The sequence below is a fragment of the Scophthalmus maximus genome, chromosome 1 (genome assembly GCF_022379125.1).
Source record: "Scophthalmus maximus strain ysfricsl-2021 chromosome 1, ASM2237912v1, whole genome shotgun sequence".
Classification (NCBI taxonomy): Eukaryota; Metazoa; Chordata; class Actinopteri; order Pleuronectiformes; family Scophthalmidae; genus Scophthalmus; species Scophthalmus maximus.
This window is the reverse complement of record NC_061515.1, coordinates 30,450,557-30,473,763: the sequence shown is the minus strand read 5'-3', so window position 1 is coordinate 30,473,763 and position 23,207 is coordinate 30,450,557. Positions and strand designations below refer to the sequence as shown.

The window sequence follows — 23,207 nt, the reverse complement described above, 5'->3', positions numbered from 1 at the left end:
GTGTAACCTTTCAGACGACAAATAGAACTCTAGCAGGCGACATACGCCAGTCTGGTTGACAGTAAACAGTCGCTCTGCTGTTATTCACACTCTTCTAAATACATGAGCAGCAGCAGCAGAGAGAGGCGACTGGAACTCCACAGCTTTAATCCTCACGGCTTCTCTTTTCTCAGATTAGTGACGGACGGCTTCCTTTACCAGGTAGGACGGGTTTAACAACAGACCGCGAACACTCACAGTAAACAACTAGAGCACGTGGTTTATTCCTTAGTGCTTAACAGGAAGGGAAAATAGAACAGAACACAAACTAACACGAGAGGAAGTTCATAAGAAGTGGGAATAAAATTAAGTTACACACAAAATATAACAAGATATGTCAAACGTCTAGAAAAAGCTCTTTCAAAAATGTTTTAGGAAGAGATTTAAGAGACACTAAGGTCCCGGTCACCCTCAGTCAACAGCCGTGATCTGTGTTACCGTGAAGCAGAGCTCTTCATCCAGCGATGTGGAGGAGAGCAGCTCAGATCCTGGGCCTGCTGCTCTGCTTACTGGGCTGGGGCTTGGTGGGCTGCACCCTCGCCATGGACCACTGGAGGTGAGAGGATTCACTCAGAGGACTATTTCACGTTCATACATTTGCAGACATTTACATTTTTTGTGATGAGAATTTGAAAGAACTTTAAATGTGGCGAGAAAATAATTTGAACTTGATTTGACAATTTTTTGTTGAAGGTTACCAGGTAGTTTGATGACTTTAGGGAGATATTCAAAATCTGTTGCTTCTATTCTATTGTTGGTGAGTTTCCCAACTGTATCAAAATGATTAATAAGTGTGTTACACAAACATTGGCTGTTAAGAATTGTGGCAGTGGTGACCCATGGTGCAGAAAAGGGTCGAAAACAGACAGTTTAAAAATTGTGAATGATAGCCAGAGTATTATCTAATTCATGTATCTACTCACTGGAGAGTGGCTCAGCTGGGGGGCGAAGCGGGCTCCTCTGTGGTGGTGGCGGCCTGGTTCTGGTCAGACCTGTGGAAGGACTGCTACCAGGACTCCACGGCTCTGGTGAACTGTGTGGACTTCGGAGTGCTGTGGACGGTCAAATGTGGGTACACCGATAATCACTGGCTCACATATCATTTTAGCCATGAATGAATAGTGTGTGTGTGTGTTATCCAGCCTACGTCCAGGCTGTGAGGGGGCTTCTGGTGATCGGCCTTTGCCTCGGCTCCATCGGCACTGTGCTCGCATTTTTGGGCTTGGAGTGCACTCGTGTTGGTGGAGGCCAGAGGAGTAAGGACGGGCTGTTGGTGACGGCATCTGCTTTCCATCTGGCCGGCTGTGAGTACGAAGCGCTGGCATCTGCAGACGGCCTGAAGTCAGAGGTGCAGGTTCAAAAGATCTAGGCAAATTGAATGTGTACGGCAGAGAAAGCAGGTTTATTTATAATATTGCATTGAGAATATTGAGAATTAACATAGAACAAAGTACAGTGTCTGCTCAGCCACAACATGAGTAAAGTCAGTTTCTCAGATCATCTCCTCTTTCCCATGAGTCATGTGTTTCCCCTCATGCAGGTCTGTCAGACGTGGCCGGTTACTGTTTATACATCAACAGAGTGGTCGTGGCTTTTCTACACAGCAAAGCAGATCCGTCAGCGCTGAGGTAACGATCTATAACATTCTAAAAAAACATGTGGTTATAAACACAAGAAGACAGCTGATTTGAACCGTTCTCCTCAGATATGAAATGGGAGCTCCTCTGTACGTGGGCCTGGTGGGGAGTCTGCTCCTCTTCCTCGGCTGCGCTGTTCACTGTGCAACTGTTTACAGAGGAAACCAAACAGAAAGGTTTTGTCAACACATTTCATGGAAACACTTGTAGTAAAGTACAGGAGGTTCTGACGGATGTTTTTTTGTCCCCGTGCAGCCGACGTCACGCGGTCCCAAGTATCAGGGGAAAGCAACAGATCCGTGGAAGAACAAACTGGTTTCATGACAATGAGGCTTCTGTTGTCATGGTGTAGAACAACAGGTTCATTTAATTCAGTTGTAATGTCACAGATTTTAAATCGAGCTTTTAATTTATATAATTCATTCATCTGTCTGCCGATTTATACAATTTTGACTGATTTAGGTTTTACTTACTCCTTGCATTTTATTTAATCTTTTTCACGTCTCTTTCAGTATTTTATTTTTTTATCTTTTCATCTTTCTTTATTTTTTAAATCGCACACATTCATTTACAAATTCATTCATTGATGAAAAAAAAATCTGACATTTAGGGGACTGATATCTATGAGTTTGTGCAATTCATTTTTTGTCATCTTTTGTCAGAAAAAATCATTCCTGGATCCACAACAACATTTTATGGATTCTTTCTTGATCCGTGTCTCATCCTTCCACCAAGTTTACTGGAAATGAACCTACTTGGCAACAATGGATCAATTAATTGGGAACATAATTGGCAGAATAATCAATAATAATAATAATAATAATAATAATAATAGGTTATTGTAGCCCTATGTCTTTGTGAAACTTTTTTGGGGTTCATGCAAAATAAGAATAATAAAATATTGTTATTTTGTTTTGTAGCACTTCTTTATTGTCATCTGTTTTTCATCTTCATCGGATAAAACAAGTTGCTTTTTTTAAACTGAGGCAGTAAAACAAAACTCCGGTGGCAGAAGGATTCATGAAGACGTAATCCCTCACCGGAGTCCTGGGAACGAGGAGGATGCTGACTGGGCAAAACTGCCTGAAAGATAAGACGAGCTACAAGCAAACATCCACAGTGCAGGTGTGACGCCTCCGCATCAGGGCGCTCGGTCCCGTTTCCCTCGCCGACAACTTGTCAAAGCCTCTCATCTCCACATCCTAGAGATCTGCTCTCACCATGACCCAGAGGATGGTGGTGATGTACATGGAGATCGGCTGCCTGGTGTCCTGTCTGTGCGGCTGGATCCTGGTGTGCTCCACGCTCCCGACCGAGTACTGGACTTTCTCGGAGGTGGGCAGCATCGTGTTGACCACCTCCAACTACTACTCCAACCTGTGGAAGGACTGTATCTCCGACACCACGGGGGTCTCCGACTGCAAGGACTACCCCTCCATGCTGGGCCTGCCGGGTAGGGTCGTCTGAAAACCCCCAATATCAAGTTGTTTTTTAACCTTTAGCTCTCAACAGCTGAACTTATTTAGGGACTGTACATGAATTACTGGGTAGGGAAGGGGTTGAATCATATTTTATAACAAAGGACAGGAAAACCGGAACTCAGGAACTGTTATTACAACCACATAGAGAAATATTGATGATGCTCCTGGTTCAGAAGTTTCTTTTTCCTCTGAGGCACGTGTCTTGTGGGTTTTTCATTCTGATTGAAACATTCTTCCAACTCTTGGTTTTGACTTGAACTCAAAATGAAGTGGGTTATTTTAAATATGTGTATATATATATTTATATATATATATGTGTGTATGTCATATTTGGTTTGACTCTGTATATCTATGAATTTGTGTCTGTTCCATCGACACGTGAGGGTAGTTCATTGTTCTTCGTACAGCTAATCGGTCAGGTGGAATAAAAACCATAAAACATTTCTAAAATATTAGAAAATACTACAAATATTATAAAAATATTGTAAAAAAATACTAAAATACAACAAAGCCACTACAAATACAACAAAAATACCAATATACTGCTAAAACACTACATAATGAAAATCCGTCAGTGATGTCATTGATCCAGTTTACCCATTAATGTGTTAAAATAAGAATATCATGGACTGATAATCTTGTTTTGTTGTCACATGCCGTCTCTCAGTGTACCTTCACGGCTGCAGAGCGCTGGCCGTGTGCGCCGTCATCACGGGATTCTTCGGAAGCGTCCTCACGCTCGTCGGGATGAAATGTACTAAAATAGGCGGCTCGGAGCTCGCCAACGCCAGGGTGACGTTCGCAGGCGGGATAACCTACCTGGTTTCAGGTAATAGAAACATAAATCAAACACATTAAACTTACATAAAATAAGCTGGCAGATTGTTCAAAATGCTTCGCGTGTTCTGTCAGGATGCTGTGCTTTGATCACGTACTCGTGGTGGGCCAACAAAGTCGTACGAGAGTATTTGGATCCACATTTCAGGGCACAGAAGTGAGTAGCTTTTGCATATTGTCATATTATGACAAGGCCCCCTGTGAGTGAAAGTGCACAAAAACAAGCCATGACTCCATATTTGCTGTTCAGATTTGAACTTGGAGCCGCGCTCTTCGTTGGCTGGGGAGGCTCCGTCCTTCTGCTCTCGGGGGGGACGGTGCAGAGCTACTTCTCTGGAAAAGAAGGTCTACCGTCACCAAGGTAAACATATACATATAGATATATATATACTTTGGACTACTCTATCTAGATTCTGGACAAAGGAATGACAAGTGAAACTTTACCTTGACTCCCATCTCAAAAACCAGTTCCCCGGAAAGGCCTCGGAGACCAGCCACTTACGCCACGGCGCGGACCCGACGGACCTACATGCTGCCGGCCTCGTCATCCAGAGTGACTCTGGTGCCGCCACTGTTCTACGAGGGCCGGAAGAGCCGAGAGTCCCGAGCCACGACGAAGGCCGGCCGGACCTTCAGCAGGGACAGCTTCGTCTGAGCTTTACAGAGACTTTAAAGGAATCGTTTCACATTTTGGGTAATAGGCTAACTGCTTACTAGTTTCATGCTGAGCTAAGCTATCAGGCGGCCTCATATTTAGACTCAAGAAGTGAATAAGTACATTTTCCCCAAAATGTCAAAGTTTTCCTTTATTAAGTGTTTACATATTTGATTTGATCTTTTTTGACATCGTATATTAACCTCACGTTCCACTACAGCTGCTTTAGACGTGCCGATGGCAGGATATTTTCCTGAACTTTTCCAGAAGGACTGTATATGAGAACGCAAATGTTGCTCCGGACATTTTACGGAATTTTTACCACCAGCCCCCTTTCCGGAAAATGTCTGAGTGAGAAAACAGAGGTCAGGTCTGAAAACAGCTAATTTCATCTCTTGATGCTTTTTTCTTTACTTTTACATTTTCCTCTTCTGAATATGACTCTTGGTTTTTCCTACGACGTGATTATTTTGTTATGCTTTCAGAAGGTTTTGTATATTTAACGATAAAAAAAGTCAATTTTGTTCGTTTTGTTCCAGAACCTTTGTCTGCTTTTCTCTGCAACTGCACTTCTTCAGAAGAAAGAAAACCATCAACTTAACAAAAGCTTATTATTATATCTGAAGAAATTCCGATTTTTTACATTCGTTGTCTTAACGTCTGGAAATGTTTCACGTAGCAACGCTCTTGCACATTTTCCACAAAGAAGTCTTTTATTGCTCGTATAAATATTTTCAAGGAAGGGGACACAGGAAGACATTATATAAAAATATCTGATGTACAAAATGTTACAGAAACTAAAACACTACCTCGTGTGGCTTTAACCGAATAACACAAAACAGTGTATGAAACATGAACACAAAGTATTGGCACGAGGCAGAAAGTGAAAATCTAAATGAACTTGTAATCTCATTTACTAGAAATTCTTCTTTGATAAAACCTGAATCCCTTTGTATTGCTTGTGTCTTTATTGATAGAAGTATAAAATATGGCTGTTTGTCATCAACTGTCGAGGTCGGCGGAGGCAAATGAGGTGTTTGCGTCCGTTCTTGGCGTAGCGGCGCTACATCACCTGATCAGCTGCCGTGTCTATCTGTGTTTGTCGCTGATGTCCTCCGAGTCGCTGATGTCAGAGACGGAGCACAGGCTGCTCTTCAGGAAGCTGTCTGTTCCCGTCTCATTCAGATCTCCTGGGAACAACACAGACACGTTTACATCAACCCGCCAAATCCAGAAAATCAGCATCATTGCTGTCAATATTTTAGTGGTTGTGATTTATTATAAACATTATTTTTGTTTTGGGTACAAATCTCTTCTGTCCAACTGACCTGATTTATGACTCCTCCCTGTGGAGGTTCCCCAGGCACTGGTGCTGGGCGAGTCCAGACTCTTCCTCAGAGTTCCAGAGCCCGGAGCTGGTTTGAATATTTCCTGTCGTTCTTCTCCCGAGCTCTCGTCCAGATCTGTGCACTGTCACCACAAACACGAACGACAAGCACAGAGTTTACCACTAACAATGTCATCATTTTCAGATAACGTAATAACCGCCAATAATGTAAAAAATAAATTAAATCACCATAAAAAAATGAGTTTCTTTTTTTCTCTGAGGCTGGTGTCAAGTTTTTTTTTCATTCTGATAAAAATCTTCCAACTCTTGGTTTTGACTCAACATGAACTGCAGTGTTTTTATAATAACTCACGCTAAAATGAAACCCAGTGAGCATTAATAGCCTTACGATTCCAAAACATAAGGACAAATGTTCCAGGTTAATTTCTCCCCGAGTTTGAACTAAAATCTGTCTCCAGCACCGAGGTCCGAAGGTCTCACCTTCAGCTCCTGCCCCACGTCCCTCCTCCCTGACAAGATGCTGATGCCCCCTGCTGGTATCTTCACCACTCTGTCTGCAAACTGCTGCTCAATCTTTCGGGCCACGACAGTGACTTTACTTTCTAAAAGAAAAGAAAAAGGCAAATAATAAAATTAATTCATGTGATTTCTACATAATATAACAGAAACATTTAGTTTTTTAATGTTCAGATTCTAGTTTTTACAGAATATAAAGCATGTCATCATATTATTTGATCGAACGTTGTGAGTTTTGAGGAAATGGAAAAATCAACTTTACCAAAGTTCCTCTTATCCACGTTGCCGTTCTGGTCTTTGTGATTCTTCAGCTGTGCAGACTCGATCTCCTGCAGCTCGCTGACTTCAGACCACATCTCCTCGTCATCGCCGTCGCTCTCGGTCTTTGCGTCGGCCATCTTGGTCACCGCGCTCGCTGAGCCCCGGGGCTGCTTGGAGTTGGAGGAGTAGGACAGCCTGGCGACGGGCTGCCTGGGCTGAACTGCTCTGATGTGGACTGGGGTGGCTTGGATCAGTCGGGGCTGTGGGGATTTGCCCCTCTGCTGCTTGTGGGGCTGTTCCTCCTCCGTGTCCCAGTCGTCCTCTTCAGACTCCTTGTCCGAACTGAAAGGAGGAGTCCTCCAGAACCACAGACACAAGAACCTTCAGTCCACATGGAACATTGTTGATATGGGATGGGATATACGAGCAAGTGGATATTTATTAAGACCTTTGAGAAAAGATATTGTCTTTACCTGCTTGTCCTCGGAGCAGGCTTGATGATGGGTGTGGATGTCTTGGGATGGGTGGTGTTCTTGGTCCTGGGCGCCGGCTGGGGGGTCTTGGACAGTTTGACTGCGGGTCGAGACGTTACCTTGGTGACGCCGGAGGGAAGGCTACTGGACCGCGGTCGCAGCTGCAGCGCTACACGACAACACAAGAGGACGACACAAATTAGCGGCTTGGAGCGTCGGCGCCTAAATCAGCTTATGTGGCGAGATAAACAAGCTCCTGCAGATTAGAACTGATGGTGTGAATAAACACAGTGGAAACCAATTACTGCTAAATTAGTAAAATTCAGGCATGAAAAGCAGCAGTGGGAAGGTGAAAACCTAAAAGAGGCTTTTTTTAAGACTCAGCACCTTGAAGCGACTGTCTGGATCTGGCCTGTGACTCCGGAGAGGAGTCGCTGCCTTTTGTCCGGCCGCCCATCTTCTCATCCAGGGTGCTGGATATCTCCTTACGCTGCTGCCAGTAGTCTGGCAGCCCCTTGGCAACGCGGTCCCGCTTCGACTGCACCTTGGCCAGGATGGAGGTGAGCTCCTTGTTCTTCAGACCATTCTGATTCTGAGATGAAGCAGGGGGAAAAAAATCTAGTTTCTCGGTTTGTACTAAACACTGAAAGGATTGTTTGTTCTTGTTTAAAGAGGAAACTCTCTAAAAACTGATTTCGCAGTGTGATTGTTACAGAAATATGACACCATCTGCTTTTATATTGATCCGGTAAGTCTTGATTTCAACATCATGGTAAAAGGTGTGTGAGGACGTACAGACTTGACGCCCAGGTCCTCCAGAGCTTTGGCGACGGCCTGCTCCAGCTCCGGTCGCATGTCCTTCTTGATGCTGAGTTTCCTCTTCAAGGTGCCGGACATCACCGGCGCTTTCTTCTCTGGAAGCGGAGCGGGCTTCCTCTCCACCGGCCTCCTCTCAGAGGCGCTGCTCGAGTCTAGGAAAGGAAAAAAAACTCGGTCAGTCTTGTGTTGACAAGGATCATACAGCGTATGGCAATAAATAATAAAAACAAACATGCATTCTGAAAATTTTCACAGCAAGATCCATGCTGCAGGCTCAGTCGGGCAGATGGAGAATGTCAACACGGCAGCGAGAAGACAGACGCACGTAACGATCGTACGACATTACACGATAGAATATCACAGACTATGAGCTTCTACGTGATAAGTTTGGTTCACATCAATGTGCAATAAGATGATCTCAGCGTTGAAGCACGGCCCACAACAGAGCGACGCGTCCATGCAGGCGTCATGCAGTCGACCGGCTCCGTCGGCTTCACCGTCCGCTTTACCTTTCTCCTCCTCCGTCAGCTCCTGTATAGGATCCAGAGCAAACACTGGCTCCTCTGATTGGACAGCACATTAGGGTCAAAGGTCATTGGAGGTCAGGGGGAGGGGTCAGATAACGCAGGCCGGAACACAACTGCTGCCTTTAAATCCATCATGCCAAAAAGCTCATGCTCAAGTTTCTTTCCACAGCTCGTTTCTGTGAACTTACCGAGTACGACTCTCTTTGCTTTGGGCTCCGGAGCTGCAGCGCTGAGCTTCACTGGGAAACACACAGGCACATGAACGCCTCGTCAGGATCATACGAGTAGTTTTCTGTTCTGTCGAAAACTCAAGGAAAAGGAAAAAATCCATACCTGGAACTTCCACCACTTTGGTCGGAGGATTGGAGGAAATGTTCCTGATCTGCAAGTTGGAAAATCTGTCATTAATCAAACGTCATGTATGAAAAAAGAAGATCATTTTCATGGAATTAAACACAGTTTCCCTGCCAAGTCTCTCACTGGACATCTGCCAGATTGTGGTAAGTACTAAATAATAAAGAGCATATTAAATTAAAGTCATCTCTCTGGTTGGCAATGATCGCTATTGTTCCTCTACGATGAGACTTTCTATCGTCATATCTCAGTGCAACTCAATCTGATCCCGTGTAGCAAATACAGGAAATCCTGAACAAGCGGCGAGCCTCCGCCTCACTTCCTCTGTCGATCTAATGATCGTGCGGGTGTCCGGCGATTGTGTGTGAGTAAGTGAGTGAGTGAGTGTTGACCTGCTCCCTCTGAGTCCTGATGGTAAGGTCCTTGTCCTGCAGCCTCCTCTCCATCTCCTGCAGCCTCCTCTCCGTCTCCTGCCACAGAGTCTGGCTCCGCTCCTGCTGTCGGCTCAGCAAGTCCTGCAGCTGGAGAGACCGCAGAGGATGTTGTTTCTGCACCGGGCCGTTTTAAAACCAAAACGCTTCATGTACGGTCACTTTGACGTACCTGATTCTTTTCGGACTCGTGCTGCGTCTTGATTTCTTGCAGCACGGACGCCCACTTTTTCTCCTGGAGGAGAATATTTTGAGTCATCACATCACGTCACTCACATCTAGGTTGTGAAAAATTTGCTGTACCGACCTGCTTCTTGAGCCGCTGTTCCAGCTTCTGGACGTTCTGCGCCTGCGGCGAAACAGATCTGGTGGAGTTTTCATGCGTGGCGATCTGATTCTGATTCAACTCCTGCGGATGAAAACACGCGTGAAATGCTCAATAATGTAAACAAGCGATATTCAGGAAGATGGTGAAAAGGGGATTATCCGATCGTCCTTTTCCTACATTGAGAGCCTGAGCATTTCGGCTGTAGAGAAATTCCATCTCTCTGCGCATGCCGTCCCGGGTGTCGTCTATCTTCCTGTCAGTGCGAGCGATCTCCTCCACCCGGAAACGATCCAGTTCTGTCTGAAGGTCCTTGTGCGCCGACTGCTGCTCTTTCTCCTGGAATCAAACAAAAACAATCAGAATCTACGGAATGACAACTAGATCATAAATAAAGATGGACGACAAGACAGATTGACCCCTGGTGTCTGGCTGCAGTTCAGGTCATTAGCCTGTACAGAAACTTAAGGGAGTTTTTTTTGTACGAACTAATGTGAGAGGGGTTTGTTGCTCTTTTCCCACCTGAGCCTCTTTGACCTGCAGCCTCTGAAGCAGCTGAACATTCTGCTCCTCCAGGCTTCTCTTCTCCAACTTCAGGCTCTCCAGCTGAGACGTCTTCTCCACGTCCGAACGCACCTCTGCACGGAGGAAGAAGAACGAGGATGAAACAATATACTCATATTCCACAAAACAGGTGTTTGACATTTCGTCTAGGGTGAACAACTGTGTTGGTCGGACTCACGGCTCTTGTACTCATCAGGGTGACGACGCTGCATGTGCCTCTGGAGAAAGTCGGAAGTGAGGAAAGATTTAGCACAATGTGGACACTGGAAGAAAGAAACAAACAAACAAACGTTAATATGATCACATCGTCCACTTTGCACACAGAGAGAAGATCTTGAGCAGAAAATATTGCAGTGAAAAACAAAGGTTGATTATTTTTCAGGCTCCAAAATGTCATAAAGTGATGTGAATGAGGTTTGAAACTTGACATGAAGAATCTGATCAACCGAGTTCAGACAGCGTGAGCGATTGTTGATTCGCTCCTTGCGGCAGACGTCAACACACTCCAGCTCACCAACGCTCCGTAACTACAACTGGAGACGCTGTGTCGGCTTCAAACAAACACACACACACGCTACATTTGAGTTTGCCGTCTATCTCTTGCAACCACGTGGAAGCAGATCTGTAACTGATGCAGTGACACGACGGCTTTGGTGAAACTGTCAATTAAATCAAGTCTTGTAAAGTGAGGATCTATCTGTGTGTGTGTTCGTGTGTGTGTGTGTGTGTGTGTGGACGCAGCCTCTGATCAATTATTGAACCGCCTCTGTTAGCTGAGCTGCTAAGCGCGCCTAGCAACTACAAGCGGTCATGACACACCATATCTGTTGCCCCCGGCAACCGCTTGGCCAGGTCAGCGGCAGCCATACACTTGGAGAACAGGGAAGGTTTTTTTTATATGATTTGTGCTATAAATAACCTGATGGCGACGGAGCAACAGACCATATTTACAGATTAAGTGATGCTGTCGAACAAAAGGTGGGAGTGAACTTGATTAATGCTCTTAGGAATCTAATTGCCTCCATCTGCTCTCTGGCTTTAAATCCTCTTTTTTCAGTCTGTAAACAAAGATTATTTTAGCTCACACCGAGCCTCTTTCGTCTGTTTCCCTCTGCTCTGACAAGCACAAAGCCGGTGCTGTGAATAGATCCGGGGGAACAATGACGGAGCAGGAGCCCTGAGGAGGAGGAGGGGTGATGTCTGCGTGCCATGCACTTGTGACAAATACCTCCCCCAGGGGAGTTAGGGTTGTTAGCTTGTCCTCCGTACCTTCTGGCTGCTGAAGACGAGCTGCGACTGCAACTCGCGGACCTCCTTCTTGCTCTTCTTGAGCTCGGCGTCCAGCGCCTTCTCCTTCTCCTGCTGCCTGCTCTGCAGCTCCAGCAGTTGCCGGTGCTCGGCGCCGGCTGCCTCCAGCTGCTCCTCCGCCTTGTGCAGGTCGGCGGTGAGACACTCCTGGCAGTGGAGCACCCACTCCACCGTGAGCTGGGCCAGCTGCAGGAGCTTGAGCAGCGCCGGGTCCACGGGGTTCCGGCAGCGCTGGCAGCGCTCGCCGTCCAGGCTGCAGAACGCCACCGTGCTGATGTGCTCCTGGAGGGCGTCCACGTCCAGCTTGCTCATCACCCGGTTGATGTCCACCTCGTTGAGCCGCTGCCAGTCCACGATCTCCCGGCGTGGGCGGAAACTGAAGGGGAGGATTGCGGCGGTCGCGCCGGACGGAGTCATGCTCGCTGCCGAAGCGGAGTGCTGGCTGAGCGGGGAGCTCAGCAGGGAGGGGATCCCTGCTGACGAGTGGGTCCCTCGGGTGTCACTGGTGTAGGGGTAGTAGACTCCGTTGTGAAAAGGCTGTGACGGAAGAGAATCGTCACATTAGCACTTAAACATCACAAACAGATGCATTGCTCCTCTACCTGGACAATGCAGCGACGCTCTCCTTACCATCTCCGGCCGATCGTCGCCTCGGCTGCGGGGAGAAACACACCGAGGAGCCGCCTCCTCATCCTCTGGCCCCGCCCCCTGGCTGCAGGCGCGTCCGCCACGTTGCCAGGGAGACGCGGCCGAGCGTCCCTGGAGGAGGAGGAGTGTTGTGAAAACAACCGGCGCGTGTTTCCCGACAGTGCGCGGGAGAAGAGTTGCGTCTAGTGGGAATAAAACAGCGTTTTCAAACAAACAACCAACGTGACTCGCCGCTGGAGCAGAGCGGCTCCTCCGCTCCTCTGAGCCCCGGGACAAGCCGCTCGTGTCGGGGCAGGCCTGTTAATCCGACCCCGTCCACTTGACCTCGACCAGACTCACGAGTCTGGACTTGTACCTGACGAGCTGCTCCCACACGTCCACAACGTGTAGCAACGACATCAGCTAGCTTACCGGCTACGTTAGCTAACGGACTCAACGTGTTGATCCAAACTTCTTTAAAAACAAGCGAACTCCTGAACACCACCGACACTCGTGGCGGTTAAAAGTGATTAGTCACGTTTGACTGCTTCATTTAAAACGACTTACAGACGAGTTGGAGGTGTAGGTGGGTGTTGGTCTCCCGTCGACGGGGCTACAAGGGGTCGAGGGGGGACGACGCAGCTGCTCTCCACATTCCTCAATCCTGCTCCCACAAAAGAAGAACAGAAGGTGGCCGTTAGACGACGTTAATGAACACTCCACTTCCGGTTAGTCCCTTCAAAGTAAAACTGAGGACTCGTGAAGGACTGTTCTTCATATATACAAACAGACGCATACATATATACATCTGTATAATTATATATATACACAAATATAATATAATATATATATACACACACACACAAGTATACATATATAAACACAGACAAATATATATGTACAAACACAGAGACACATATGTACATGTGTAGAATTATATATATATATATACACATACAATATATATACACACACATACATATATAAACACAAAAACACAAATATACATATAAATGCACAAATACATATAAATATAAACACAAACATATACATATACACACATACAAACACACAGACACATACATATATACATGTGTATAATTATATATACACAAATACTATATATATACACACAGACACAAACAAACAAACACATGTACATACATAAACATGTACATATATAAACACACACATGTAGTGGTTAGTACCTTCAAAGTAAAACATTGGTGGTTCATGTTCTATGTGTGTCTATACACGTACATGATCCAGGAGAGGTGAACCAGTGAACGAGCTCATTGTAATGGTGTTGTGGGCCTCGGACGTACCTCAGACACTGTGCTCGTCTTTCCCGGGTGGTGGTGTCGGTCCAGTTCTGTATTTTCCAACGTGGACAGGTAACTCGGTAGTCTCGCCTCTGTGAGTGTCTTCTCTAATTCAAATGAGATTCTGAGAGGATTCACTTCCTGTTACATGCGATGACATCACAGATCCCAGGAGTGTGTGTGCCTTTGATTATTGCATCAACTTGGATGACGTTTCACATTTGCATCACTCTCCCCCAGGAACTGTCAAAGACTGGAGCACAGCCATGGTGCAGACGTTCATTGTGAAAGGCCAGTCTCTTCATTTCCGGTGTTGTTTCAGGTGTCGGAGCGAGAAGGGGGGAAGGGAGGATCAGAACAGAGCTCTGAAATGGGGAGACTGGAAACAAGAGAGGGGGCAGAGGGGCTGGTTTGGTCCATTATCCCACACAGCTGAAAGCAAAATGGCTGAAAACAGAATTAAAAACACAGTGAACAGCGGTGAGATACTGAAATAACCTGCAGCTCAGATCCAGGGACGAAAGAGTTGGACAACTTGTAAAGTTTATGAGCAGAACGTGAGAAGAGACGTCACCTCGTGTCTGAGCTTCTTCACACTGAGCTCAACAGATGAGAAACTGACACGTGAAGCAAAAGTTTGCTTTTGTTTGCCATTTCCTTAAAAGCACAATATTCCCAAGAATGAAAATAAAAGCATGAATCAATAGAGACTGAAAATTCTAAGTAAATGGAGTAAATTTGCTTAAGATATTTTCCCCAAGTGAAGATTCCTTTAAGTTATATTTCCAGCACTAAAGTGCTGTTGGATCCAGACTTGTATCTGTTCAAGAGAAACAAGTTGAGCCTCTGTGTAGTTCTGAGTCTGAACTGGGAGAGGACGAAGAAATATGACATGGCTTTTTAAAAAAGGAGTTTTTCCTTGGCTTTTTTTTTTACCACGTATATACATTGTTGTCCCAGCAGAGGTCAGTGTGGATCTGATCTCTGCCGACAGCTGCAGCCGCAGGAAGGAGCCACACTTGCTCTGCATCCAAGGATGAGTCTCACTCACATTCCTGTCACGGCGAGAATTAGGAAAGTGCTGCTGCTTGAAACAGCGACGAACACTGAAGTCCCAACATTTTCCTGAACTTCTCCGGAAAGGCTTCATGTGATAAATGCCCCAAAAATGTTGCTCCAGACAATTTGCAGAACTTTTCCTGCCTGACAACAGCTTGTGTTTATCAGACTGTTTCGTCAGCCAGGCAGAATTGGGGATAGTGACATAATACTTCAGAGGTCGGCAGTTAGAATCTCAAATCAATCATCACGTCTGAGAACAGGTAACGTGCAAAGTCAGGAGGAGACCGAGAGGTTTGACACCTGACATCCCAGCTCCTCGAACTCTCCATCAGAGTCCCACCGCTGGGAAGAGGTCGACCGAGCCATTTCCCCCATCCGGTCCCCAGACTTCTGATGAATGGAGACTGTAATTCCTCCGGACGGGGTCTGTGACTGTCGGGATAGCCTGAGGCGAGCGGGGGGCGGGGGGGGGGGCTCTCGCCAGTGGCATCACAATGAGGCGGTGAAGTTCAGCTGTAGGACGAGACGCCGACGTGTCAGATTCAAGTTCCCGTTGAGTTCTGGATGTTTCTCCTACACTCGGCTGTGGTCTCGGGGCCGCAAGTCGAGGCCGCTTACTTGGAAATCGGTGAGAGAAAGTGGCGGCGTTGCATTAGTCATTGCAGTAAAAAAGGAGCAGGGGTGTGTGGAGGAAGAGGAGCAGACCTCTTGAGATGAGTAAGCGCAGCCCTACACTCAATTTACTGCTTGATTTATGAGTTCATTTCCTGCACCGAGTTCTCAGCGGGGGTGAGGTGGTATATCTTTCCCCACTATAGGAAGCAGTGGCTCCACTTCCCCGATCCCCCATGAGACCCACTCTCACCACTCCGGGCCTTAGTGCGACTATAAATAATGTCTCGGCTGTAACAAGTACACAGTGAAGACGCAGAGGAGACGACGCCTCCACATCTTTATTCATGAAGGACGGGTCTTATCGCCCGCTGCAGACGACCACATGGATTCAGACCACTCTGCATGTACAGTTATGCTTACTGTATTTCTGCTCTCGGAAAAAAACATCTGATGTTTTGTAGAATGGGACGATGGAGAAGTTTCTGTCTGAAGGAGAAAAATGGAAAATATGGAAAATATGGACGTATGATTGTCTAACTCAAAACAAAACAACTAAAGTTGAACTCTTTATGTATTTACAGTTTCAAAGGACAAATGGAAGTAAACAAATATGCTTCGTCCTCCTGATAACATCAAATCAAGGCCTATTTTTTTTATAATTCTGTGGATGTTACATTTCACCTTTTACAGTAAATGAACAACCAAAATTGACCGACTCCACAATATGGATGTTGTACTGGAAATAATTAATTTGCCAAATAATTATTAACACTAAGGACGGATTTTTCGTGTTCCCATACTCTTCTGTCTCCGGGTCTGAAGCCTGTATTCTGTGTACTGACCAGCAGAGGGCGCCCACTCAAGTGACCTCTCAACACTGCAACGCTACATATTGACCTTCCACTTTTGTAAGTGTTAAGCAAAATCTGGTTGAAGAAAAACAACTTGGTATCAGTCATTTTAAGGCCGGCTCCCTGATACCACTAAAAGCGTCGGCTCGCCGCTGCGCCGCCGAGCGACTGGAGGCCGAACGGCAATACAGTAATCTGCAACTGCCCACTGGTTTTCATCTCAGACACTTTGTTGTCTATTTTTTCGACGAGGCCGCCGCAGGGGTCGCTAGCGGTGAATCAGCCTGGTGGGAAGGAGAGATGAGAGAGGCAACCCACTGTTTCCTTTCATTGTCCCCTATGAATGTTGCTCAGGTCAGAGGAGCTATACCAGCACGAAAGAATTATATATAGTCCACAAATGATGAGGTTTGCGACGATTCTTTCTTCTTCTTCGTTATCCTCCCACTTGGATGAGGAGACCCGAGCTCCGCAGCGGCAGCGGTGGATCTTATGGAGGGAACAGAGCTGAAGGAGATCAAATAACGGACGCATGTGCTCGTGGGTATTAAACTAAACTCCTGTTTGTGTCTGCATCATCACCAAACATCACAGTTCCTCTCCGTCGGCCGTTATGTTCATAGATAGAGTCGAAGTCGAACCCAAAGTTCCATAAGTGAGAAAACCTTTTGCCGAGAAGAACACAGTCTTCAGAAGAAGCCTTCGAAGGATGCAGCCCCCTGAATTGGGACACAGCTCAATAATAGACCCTGTTCGTGGCAGCCATTTTGACTAAATAGAACAGGTGTAAGACACCTGTGTCTGACTATTGTTTCATGTCAAACCAAAAAATCACAGATGCGAACATATCAGCTGTAGCGTTGCTACTGAGTTTTATCAAGCTACTCTCCACCATAAAGCAAATTATGTCAAAATGTTACATTTTGATTTGAGTCGTTTTTTATGAAAAGAAAAAGTAAAAACTCTCTGATTTCAGCTTCTTCAATGTGAATATTTTCTGGTTTCTTTGCTCCTCTGTGGCAGTGAACTGAATATCTTTTGGTTTGTGGACAAAACAAATCATCATCTTGGGGTTTTGAGAAACACAGTTTTGTGTGATTTAATTGATGGATTAATCAAGAAAATCGACAGATTAATCGACAACCACTGGCTTTAATTACAGATTATGTTTGCTTGTGTTCTAATAAGCCTGCATGTCCTAGGATGATAAAAACAAACTACAACCCGTCGTGTGCTTTATGAACACGTAGTCCGAAGCAGCAGCGGAAGCCACATTACAGACTTAATGTTACCGTTGACAGTTTGAACAAATGAGGACGAGGGGCACAGATGAAGCGTCGCTCCGCGCGGCCTCCTTTGTATTCAGGCAGCGGGACAAGAGGAGCACTTAACGTGACATTTAGAGATGCTCGGAGATTCTCCCCGGAGGCCCCGCGAAGAGGGAGAGAAGAACCAACGATGTTATCACAGACATGTGTTTTAAATGCCGGCAGGAGCTTTGGCCACAGAGATAAGAGAATGACCCCGGGCCTCCGGTCGTCCACCTCTCGCTCTGGTTCTGGGGCTCATCGCTCAGCTTTGGTCTGAAATGGTTTCATCTCCCCTCCATCAGGTCTGATCTTACAGAGGGGCTTACAGAACAATCTTCTTAGATTGTACATTAGGGCCGCTGTTATCCAGAGAAGAAATCCAAACATGCACGGTGCATTTTAAATAGTCGTCCGCAGACAGAATGAGTTTTTTACGAGTGGGCGACACGAGCTTTGTGGGATCCTGCATCTTATCTGAACCAGATGGTTCGTAACACACATCGTCACAACTGCCATTTTTGTAAGACTCTCGGCCGCCTGAGTAATGTTGTAAAATCTCCTTTCCCTTAATACTCGACTAAGTGTCTGTTGTTGATGTGGGTTTATCCCTGCCAACGCGACGGGCATGAATATTCAGCAGGTGCAGAAAGGTCAGTCTTCTGCTTCTGCATACTGACTCGCCACGGATCAATCATCATTTCTGAGGGAAATTACAGAGAATCTCTGTCAAAATGAAGAAACGAGCATCTAAATATTTCGCAAATCAAAGAGGAAGCGTTCGTCCATCGCACGTCTTCACACAGCGTTTTTGTAATTGTGCACAAAGCGTCTCGGCATCTGACGCGAGGTCCGGCGGGCGGCTGGCGTGTACCCTCCAATAAATCAGAGATGCCTGCATAGTGATGAAGCTTAGGAAACAGGGTTGGCTATTCATCACAAGACGTCCCGCTCGTATATCCACACAACTCCAACGGACTAATTTTTCCCATTAGTCCCGGAGACGCTGCCTCAGACTCCTCGTTTAATCAGAGGTGGAGAAAAGGTGTCTGACCTCTTTTTCGTTCTTCCTCCGTCTCATTCTGATATTCCGTGTGTTTACTTGAGGAATAATCCGTCGCAGGGCTCCTTGAATATCTGAGGCTTTGATGTTTGGCGTCGAATGCAGTTACCTAAGCAGCGGCTCGCCACAACCGGCCTCGCAGAGATTCTCCTGTGAGTCTGGATTGTGACAATAAAGCTTCTTTGAAGCGTCTCCTCGCTGCCTCCTGTAGATAAAGACTTATTTTCAGTTCACACCTCACCAGAAGAGAGCTGCACAAATCTGTTCTTTCAGTCAAATTCCTACTCTTGCTCAAGGCTCGTGTGTAATTGCAGCTGCTGTGACGTGAAATAAATCAATTTGTCAGCTCAGGTTTCGAACTCTCGAGTTTGGCATCTTGTCCGGCGTCATCTTGGTTTTTTGAAACCAGTAGTAGAGGAGTGGGGAGCTCGTCCACCTACACCTGCGACCTGCACCTGTTAACCTCAATACATCCGGATCCAATTGAACCATGGATCTGAACCATGGTCCAGTTGGATCCGGGCCGAGACCTCCTCTTTAGGTCCGACTACATTTTGTTTTCATTGGTCCGAGGAACCTTTCACACTTTGGTTCAGACTAAACTGAAAAGTCTAAAAGTCTGGACCAGACATTTATGAAGTATATTGATGCAGGTGGTGGATTTCACATTATCTTGAAACAGTGAGTTGGCACAGTTAAGTCCAAAGAGAAAAACTCACAGTGACCTAATTAACCGTCCTGATCCAGTATTACAGGACGACTCGCTGTAGGTAGACGTGTGGGTTGTTGTGTTGATATTCCATATGATTCCATAAGGATTTATTTGTCTTGATCAAAAAGCGACATCATCCATTATCACATTTTGACTTTGAACGCTCCGTATCCCGCAGCCGGAGAAGCTTTGTCTGAAAAGATTCTCTGTCTGACGAACGTTAATTAAAAGATATTTAGCGGCAAAGTTGAGACGATTCTTTCCCTGAATGTCTGATTCCTTTATTTCTACATCTGATTACTTTCCTCATAAAAAGACACGGTGACATGAATGAAATGCTGCGTTCGCTCTCTGTAAAAGTCACAGTGAGGTCGTTTGGTTGTGAGGTTCATCTTGATCTTCCCTGGTTATTTTCCCTGTTTGCTGCGTCGCTCTTTGAATCGATTCCGTCCTTGGGATTTAAAAACCTTCTCCTGAATCAGCCAGAGCAGCATTTATCTCGTTATGAGAGGAATCAGTCTCTGTCATAGAGATATTTCTTTCTTTTTACATTTTGAGCATCTTATTTTTTTTTTAAATGTGTCAGGGCCAACAATTCACACACTTCATCTTAGACTTGAAGATGAATTCTACTAAAGAAAGGCCAATATATTTTGTTTCATTTGAGCTTTTATGAGATGAAACAGCCCTTCACAACCCACACGCCATGGCACAAATGTCTGCACATCTTTTTTCAATATACGGTTTACGTTGGCTTCAGATTTTGGGGGTTAATCCAACCGTTATCTAAACTGCTTTATTTCTCTAAGGGCTGTGGGAGGAAGCCGGAGAACCGGAGAGAACACGTGACTCCACACAGAAGTTTGGTTGGTTGGTTGGAACCGGGTTTCAAACCAAGAACCTTCTGGTCGTGAGGAGACAATGCTAACCACTGTGTTTTTAGATATATATATATATATAGTCAGTAATAGTTTACACGTATAAGACTGCAGATAGAAACTAACTTTTAGCAACTTATTATAATGACCAAACAGTTATCAGATGGACTCTTATCTAAAGACCAGTACATGTGGGCGGCGCGTCCACTGACTAAAAGGTTCCCTGCAGGTCGTCCAGTGTCCTTGAGTGAGACGCTGTTCCCTAAATGGAGCCTGTCGTTGCACAGAGACAAGAGCTTTATAAATGCAGTCCAGTAATGTTTCGTGGTGAAATTGCTCAGCGGTGTCTAAATGAGTCAGCTGACCTTAATATCGGGGGAACAGACAATGAGGCTTGATGAGTAAAAATTAAAGCAATTTTCCCGCTGACATTCATTCAGCGGCTCGTATCAACTTCTGCAGGAAGTGACAAGCGGCCCAATAAACATCCGTCATCGCTGATGGTGGAGACAGGATGTCTGATGAGGCCACAGCAGGACTCAACGCCGTCAGCCGAGTCCCCGAGGCTTCGACTTCCTGCTGGAGAATGCAGATTGTATCTCCATGTCCTCGACCAACCTGGGTGATTCTGTGTGGAGCTGCCAAGGTGCTCAGTGTGGGACAACGGCTTCCCTTTTTAATGTTGGGACCAAGTGCAGGGAGTGTCTTTTTTGATTACGTGTTTTGGCGAGAGCCCCGGCACAGGCCGGCATGGTGCCGTCACCGCGCCGCAGGTGGGCGGGGGGCTGCTGGTGAATCCCTGCGGTGCAGAGTTCACGCTTCTTTAGATACTCGCTCTGCACGCGGCCGAGGCAAACGGCCAGAGCCGCAGCGCGGCGTCCAATAACACGATTTACGACCAAAAGATGAAATCCAGAAAGTACATTTCTGCAGATGAGAATTGATGGTCAAGATGTGCACAACAATTATTAGATGAAAGTCATAAAGGTACTTTCTAAGGGCCCTTACCCATACTTTGCTTGGTCCTGGACCTTTGGACGAGAACCATGTGTGAAAGGATCCTCTGAAGTACCAGCGAGGAGATCAAATTAAGTGCTTTTTACTTTTTATTTTTTTCCCTGATTGAATTAGTCAAAGGAAGGAGCTGGATTCCAGACGTCTAATAAGCAACAGGTTGCAAATCAGGGCAGCAAACAAGTGGAGAGGTACACGTCAAACCGTCGGAGACCGAAGGAAAGTCAAGACAATGAGACAGGACACCTGAGAAACAACAGCAGGTGAGTTTACCCGTCGTGTACAGGAGGACCGATGAGGTGACGAGCAGTCAGGTGACGATTGATTTGCGACAGCAGCGGTTGGCAGGTGAGACATGACGGGAGTCTGACAGGAGACTGACAGGAGACGCCCGGAACCAAGAGGAGAGGAGGACGGAGCAGCTGTCGCCATGACAGCACCGCCATCTGTACGTTTTCCATGGTGACAGCTCACAGAACACGTCTACAAACTGACAGCTTATGTTTTTATAAGTACAGTGTCAGCATCAGATTATAACGACGCACACGACTGCTGCACGTTGTTTAAACAATAAAAAGTTAACACACAAAACCAACCTCTCAAAACTTCCATTGTTAAATCAATACAAGTATCAACAACCTACAATGTCCCGGGGCTGCGTCAAACGGACTGGAAACGAAAGCAGATGGACAGAAATCACAATCCCATCATGATCTCCAGGTACAGAGTTTTCGGTTCATTATCGGAAGTCGGCTGAATCAGCACCTTTCCTGGCGCTTGTTTCGTCGGGCTGCTCATAAATATCCCAGCTGCACAGCCAGTACAACACAAGTCTCGCTTCATCGCACAAAACATTGATGCAGATCCTCTCCCGTCGGGACTCCGCTCATATTTTAATCAGTGTTTTCGCAGAGGAGGAACGAGGATCGTATCATGTCGCACACGAGCCGAGGCCTCGCAGGTAAAGAGCAGGCTGACACGGGACGTTAGCGTCACCGAGGCCACGAACCTTAATGTCCACTTCTTTGTGACCTTTAGAGGAGGAGATACTTCTTGTCGTGACACTTTCCACATCAGAGTCTCTTCATGCCCCCTCCCCTCCGAGGACGAGTCCTCTCCGACACAAAGAGCCGAGCCGCGGACTAAACTCCCATTCAGATTAAGTGGGTGTGAGATCAGAGGGGCAGAGTGTGTTGTCACAGAGCTGAAAGAGGATTGGAATAGAAAACATTCCACAGCACATTGCCGTTAAAACCCTTTGATGGATGCCATCTTCGGCAAAATAACAAAGGCTTCTGATCAGCGCAGGCTTAGTCCATTACCGTCTTTAGTGTCCATGTAGTGCTGCGGATTCAACTGTGCAGCGTCACGTGGTCCAGTGGAGTGGGAAAGGAAAACACACTGGATACCGATTATTGACTTGACTTCCTGTTGCATACGTCAGATTTCAGATTTAAAAAAAACTCACATACAGCATCAAAAATATGAACACAATCTTCACTCTACTGATGCTCGGCAAGACGAACCGTTGAATACAACCACCTGTATCTCTTTATGGAACTCTATGAGTCACTGTATTATATGAATAATAATACACAATAAAAAAGAAATCTATTTTTCTATCTTCCCAGGAATATTGTAATTCTGGTGATTTTGTGTGTGTGTGTGTGTGTGTGTGTGCGTGTGTGTGTGTGTGTGTGTGATTAGGGATGCGGTTGCGTCACCGGCCAGGCTGCTGGGACAGATGACTGGCGCAGAGGCAGAAACAAGCTGCCCAGAATAAAACCGGACGTCGGGCTACTTGGTCGTCAAAATAAAAGCCCTAGAGTTCAACAGGATGGTTTTTAACTCCAGTGGAAGGAATTGAGTTATGTAAAAAAGTTGTTCTATGCCCAAGTTTAGTTTTGGAGGGGAACTAGTAACATTTACATGTTGGTCTTTTCTCACATTCTGATTAAGACTCAACGATAAGCGACTTTTAGTTTGACTGTAGCTGCAGATCCCAGACTTAACGTTGTCGAGTTTTATGACTGAACCAAACATACGGACTTCCACAAAACTGCATTTTCTAGTGTCAGAATAGACCTGGAGTCAATTTTAGGACTTTTATTTGTAAATCTTGATTGTTTCTTAGTTCGAGGGTGAAGGACAGAGGATGACGCACATTGTAAAGATTGTTAA

The 23,207-nt window shown here is 45.9% G+C and overlaps 3 protein-coding genes and 1 long non-coding RNA gene across 8 annotated transcripts in view; 2 read left to right on the top strand and 2 right to left on the bottom strand.

Moving 5' to 3' along the window:
• Window positions 1-43: 43 nt before the first annotated feature.
• Window positions 44-2,251, top strand: LOC118305261 (claudin-10). Its single transcript, XM_035629724.1, has 7 exons — window positions 44-201; window positions 485-595; window positions 978-1,107; window positions 1,182-1,343; window positions 1,580-1,667; window positions 1,745-1,852; window positions 1,932-2,251. Exons 1-7 carry the CDS (start codon window positions 103-105, stop codon window positions 2,026-2,028), a joined length of 795 nt encoding a protein of 264 aa, XP_035485617.1. The 5' UTR covers window positions 44-102; the 3' UTR covers window positions 2,029-2,251.
• Window positions 2,252-2,583: 332 nt separating this feature from the next.
• Window positions 2,584-4,416, bottom strand: LOC118305293. The gene is made up of 3 exons (XR_004792510.2): window positions 4,093-4,416; window positions 3,830-3,976; window positions 2,584-3,139 (listed from the first exon to the last, which is right to left on the bottom strand). It is a non-coding gene; the product is annotated as an uncharacterized LOC118305293 (long non-coding RNA).
• Window positions 2,883-5,602, top strand: LOC118305277 (claudin-10-like). Its single transcript, XM_035629725.2, has 5 exons — window positions 2,883-3,129; window positions 3,825-3,986; window positions 4,070-4,151; window positions 4,245-4,355; window positions 4,463-5,602. The coding sequence occupies exons 1-5, from the start codon at window positions 2,898-2,900 to the stop codon at window positions 4,647-4,649; spliced, it is 774 nt and encodes a 257-aa protein (XP_035485618.1). The 5' UTR covers window positions 2,883-2,897; the 3' UTR covers window positions 4,650-5,602.
• Window positions 5,340-23,207, bottom strand: part of dzip1 (DAZ interacting zinc finger protein 1) — a 35,795-nt gene continuing 17,927 nt past the window's right edge. Inside the window, exons 1-20 of one of the 5 annotated variants that reach the window (XM_035629718.2) lie at window positions 13,528-13,662; window positions 12,770-12,866; window positions 12,206-12,405; window positions 11,537-12,112; window positions 10,446-10,530; window positions 10,226-10,341; window positions 9,884-10,042; window positions 9,686-9,787; window positions 9,551-9,613; window positions 9,340-9,468; window positions 8,927-8,975; window positions 8,782-8,832; window positions 8,576-8,629; window positions 8,043-8,218; window positions 7,635-7,839; window positions 7,248-7,416; window positions 6,776-7,131; window positions 6,478-6,599; window positions 5,978-6,119; window positions 5,340-5,839 (exon numbers count right to left, since the gene is read on the bottom strand). In XM_035629718.2, the coding sequence (XP_035485611.2) occupies window positions 5,739-5,839; window positions 5,978-6,119; window positions 6,478-6,599; window positions 6,776-7,131; window positions 7,248-7,416; window positions 7,635-7,839; window positions 8,043-8,218; window positions 8,576-8,629; window positions 8,782-8,832; window positions 8,927-8,975; window positions 9,340-9,468; window positions 9,551-9,613; window positions 9,686-9,787; window positions 9,884-10,042; window positions 10,226-10,341; window positions 10,446-10,530; window positions 11,537-12,112; window positions 12,206-12,208 (2,658 nt within the window). In that variant the 5' untranslated portion in view covers window positions 12,209-12,405; window positions 12,770-12,866; window positions 13,528-13,662 and the 3' untranslated portion in view covers window positions 5,340-5,738. Of the gene's footprint in view, window positions 5,840-5,977; window positions 6,120-6,477; window positions 6,600-6,775; window positions 7,132-7,247; window positions 7,417-7,634; window positions 7,840-8,042; window positions 8,219-8,575; window positions 8,630-8,781; window positions 8,833-8,926; window positions 8,976-9,339; window positions 9,469-9,550; window positions 9,614-9,685; window positions 9,788-9,883; window positions 10,043-10,225; window positions 10,342-10,445; window positions 10,531-11,536; window positions 12,113-12,205; window positions 12,406-12,769; window positions 12,867-13,462; window positions 13,663-23,207 lie in introns of those variants that run through there. The other 4 variants (XM_035629720.2, XM_035629716.2, XM_035629719.2 and 1 more) reach the window with 4 other exon arrangements.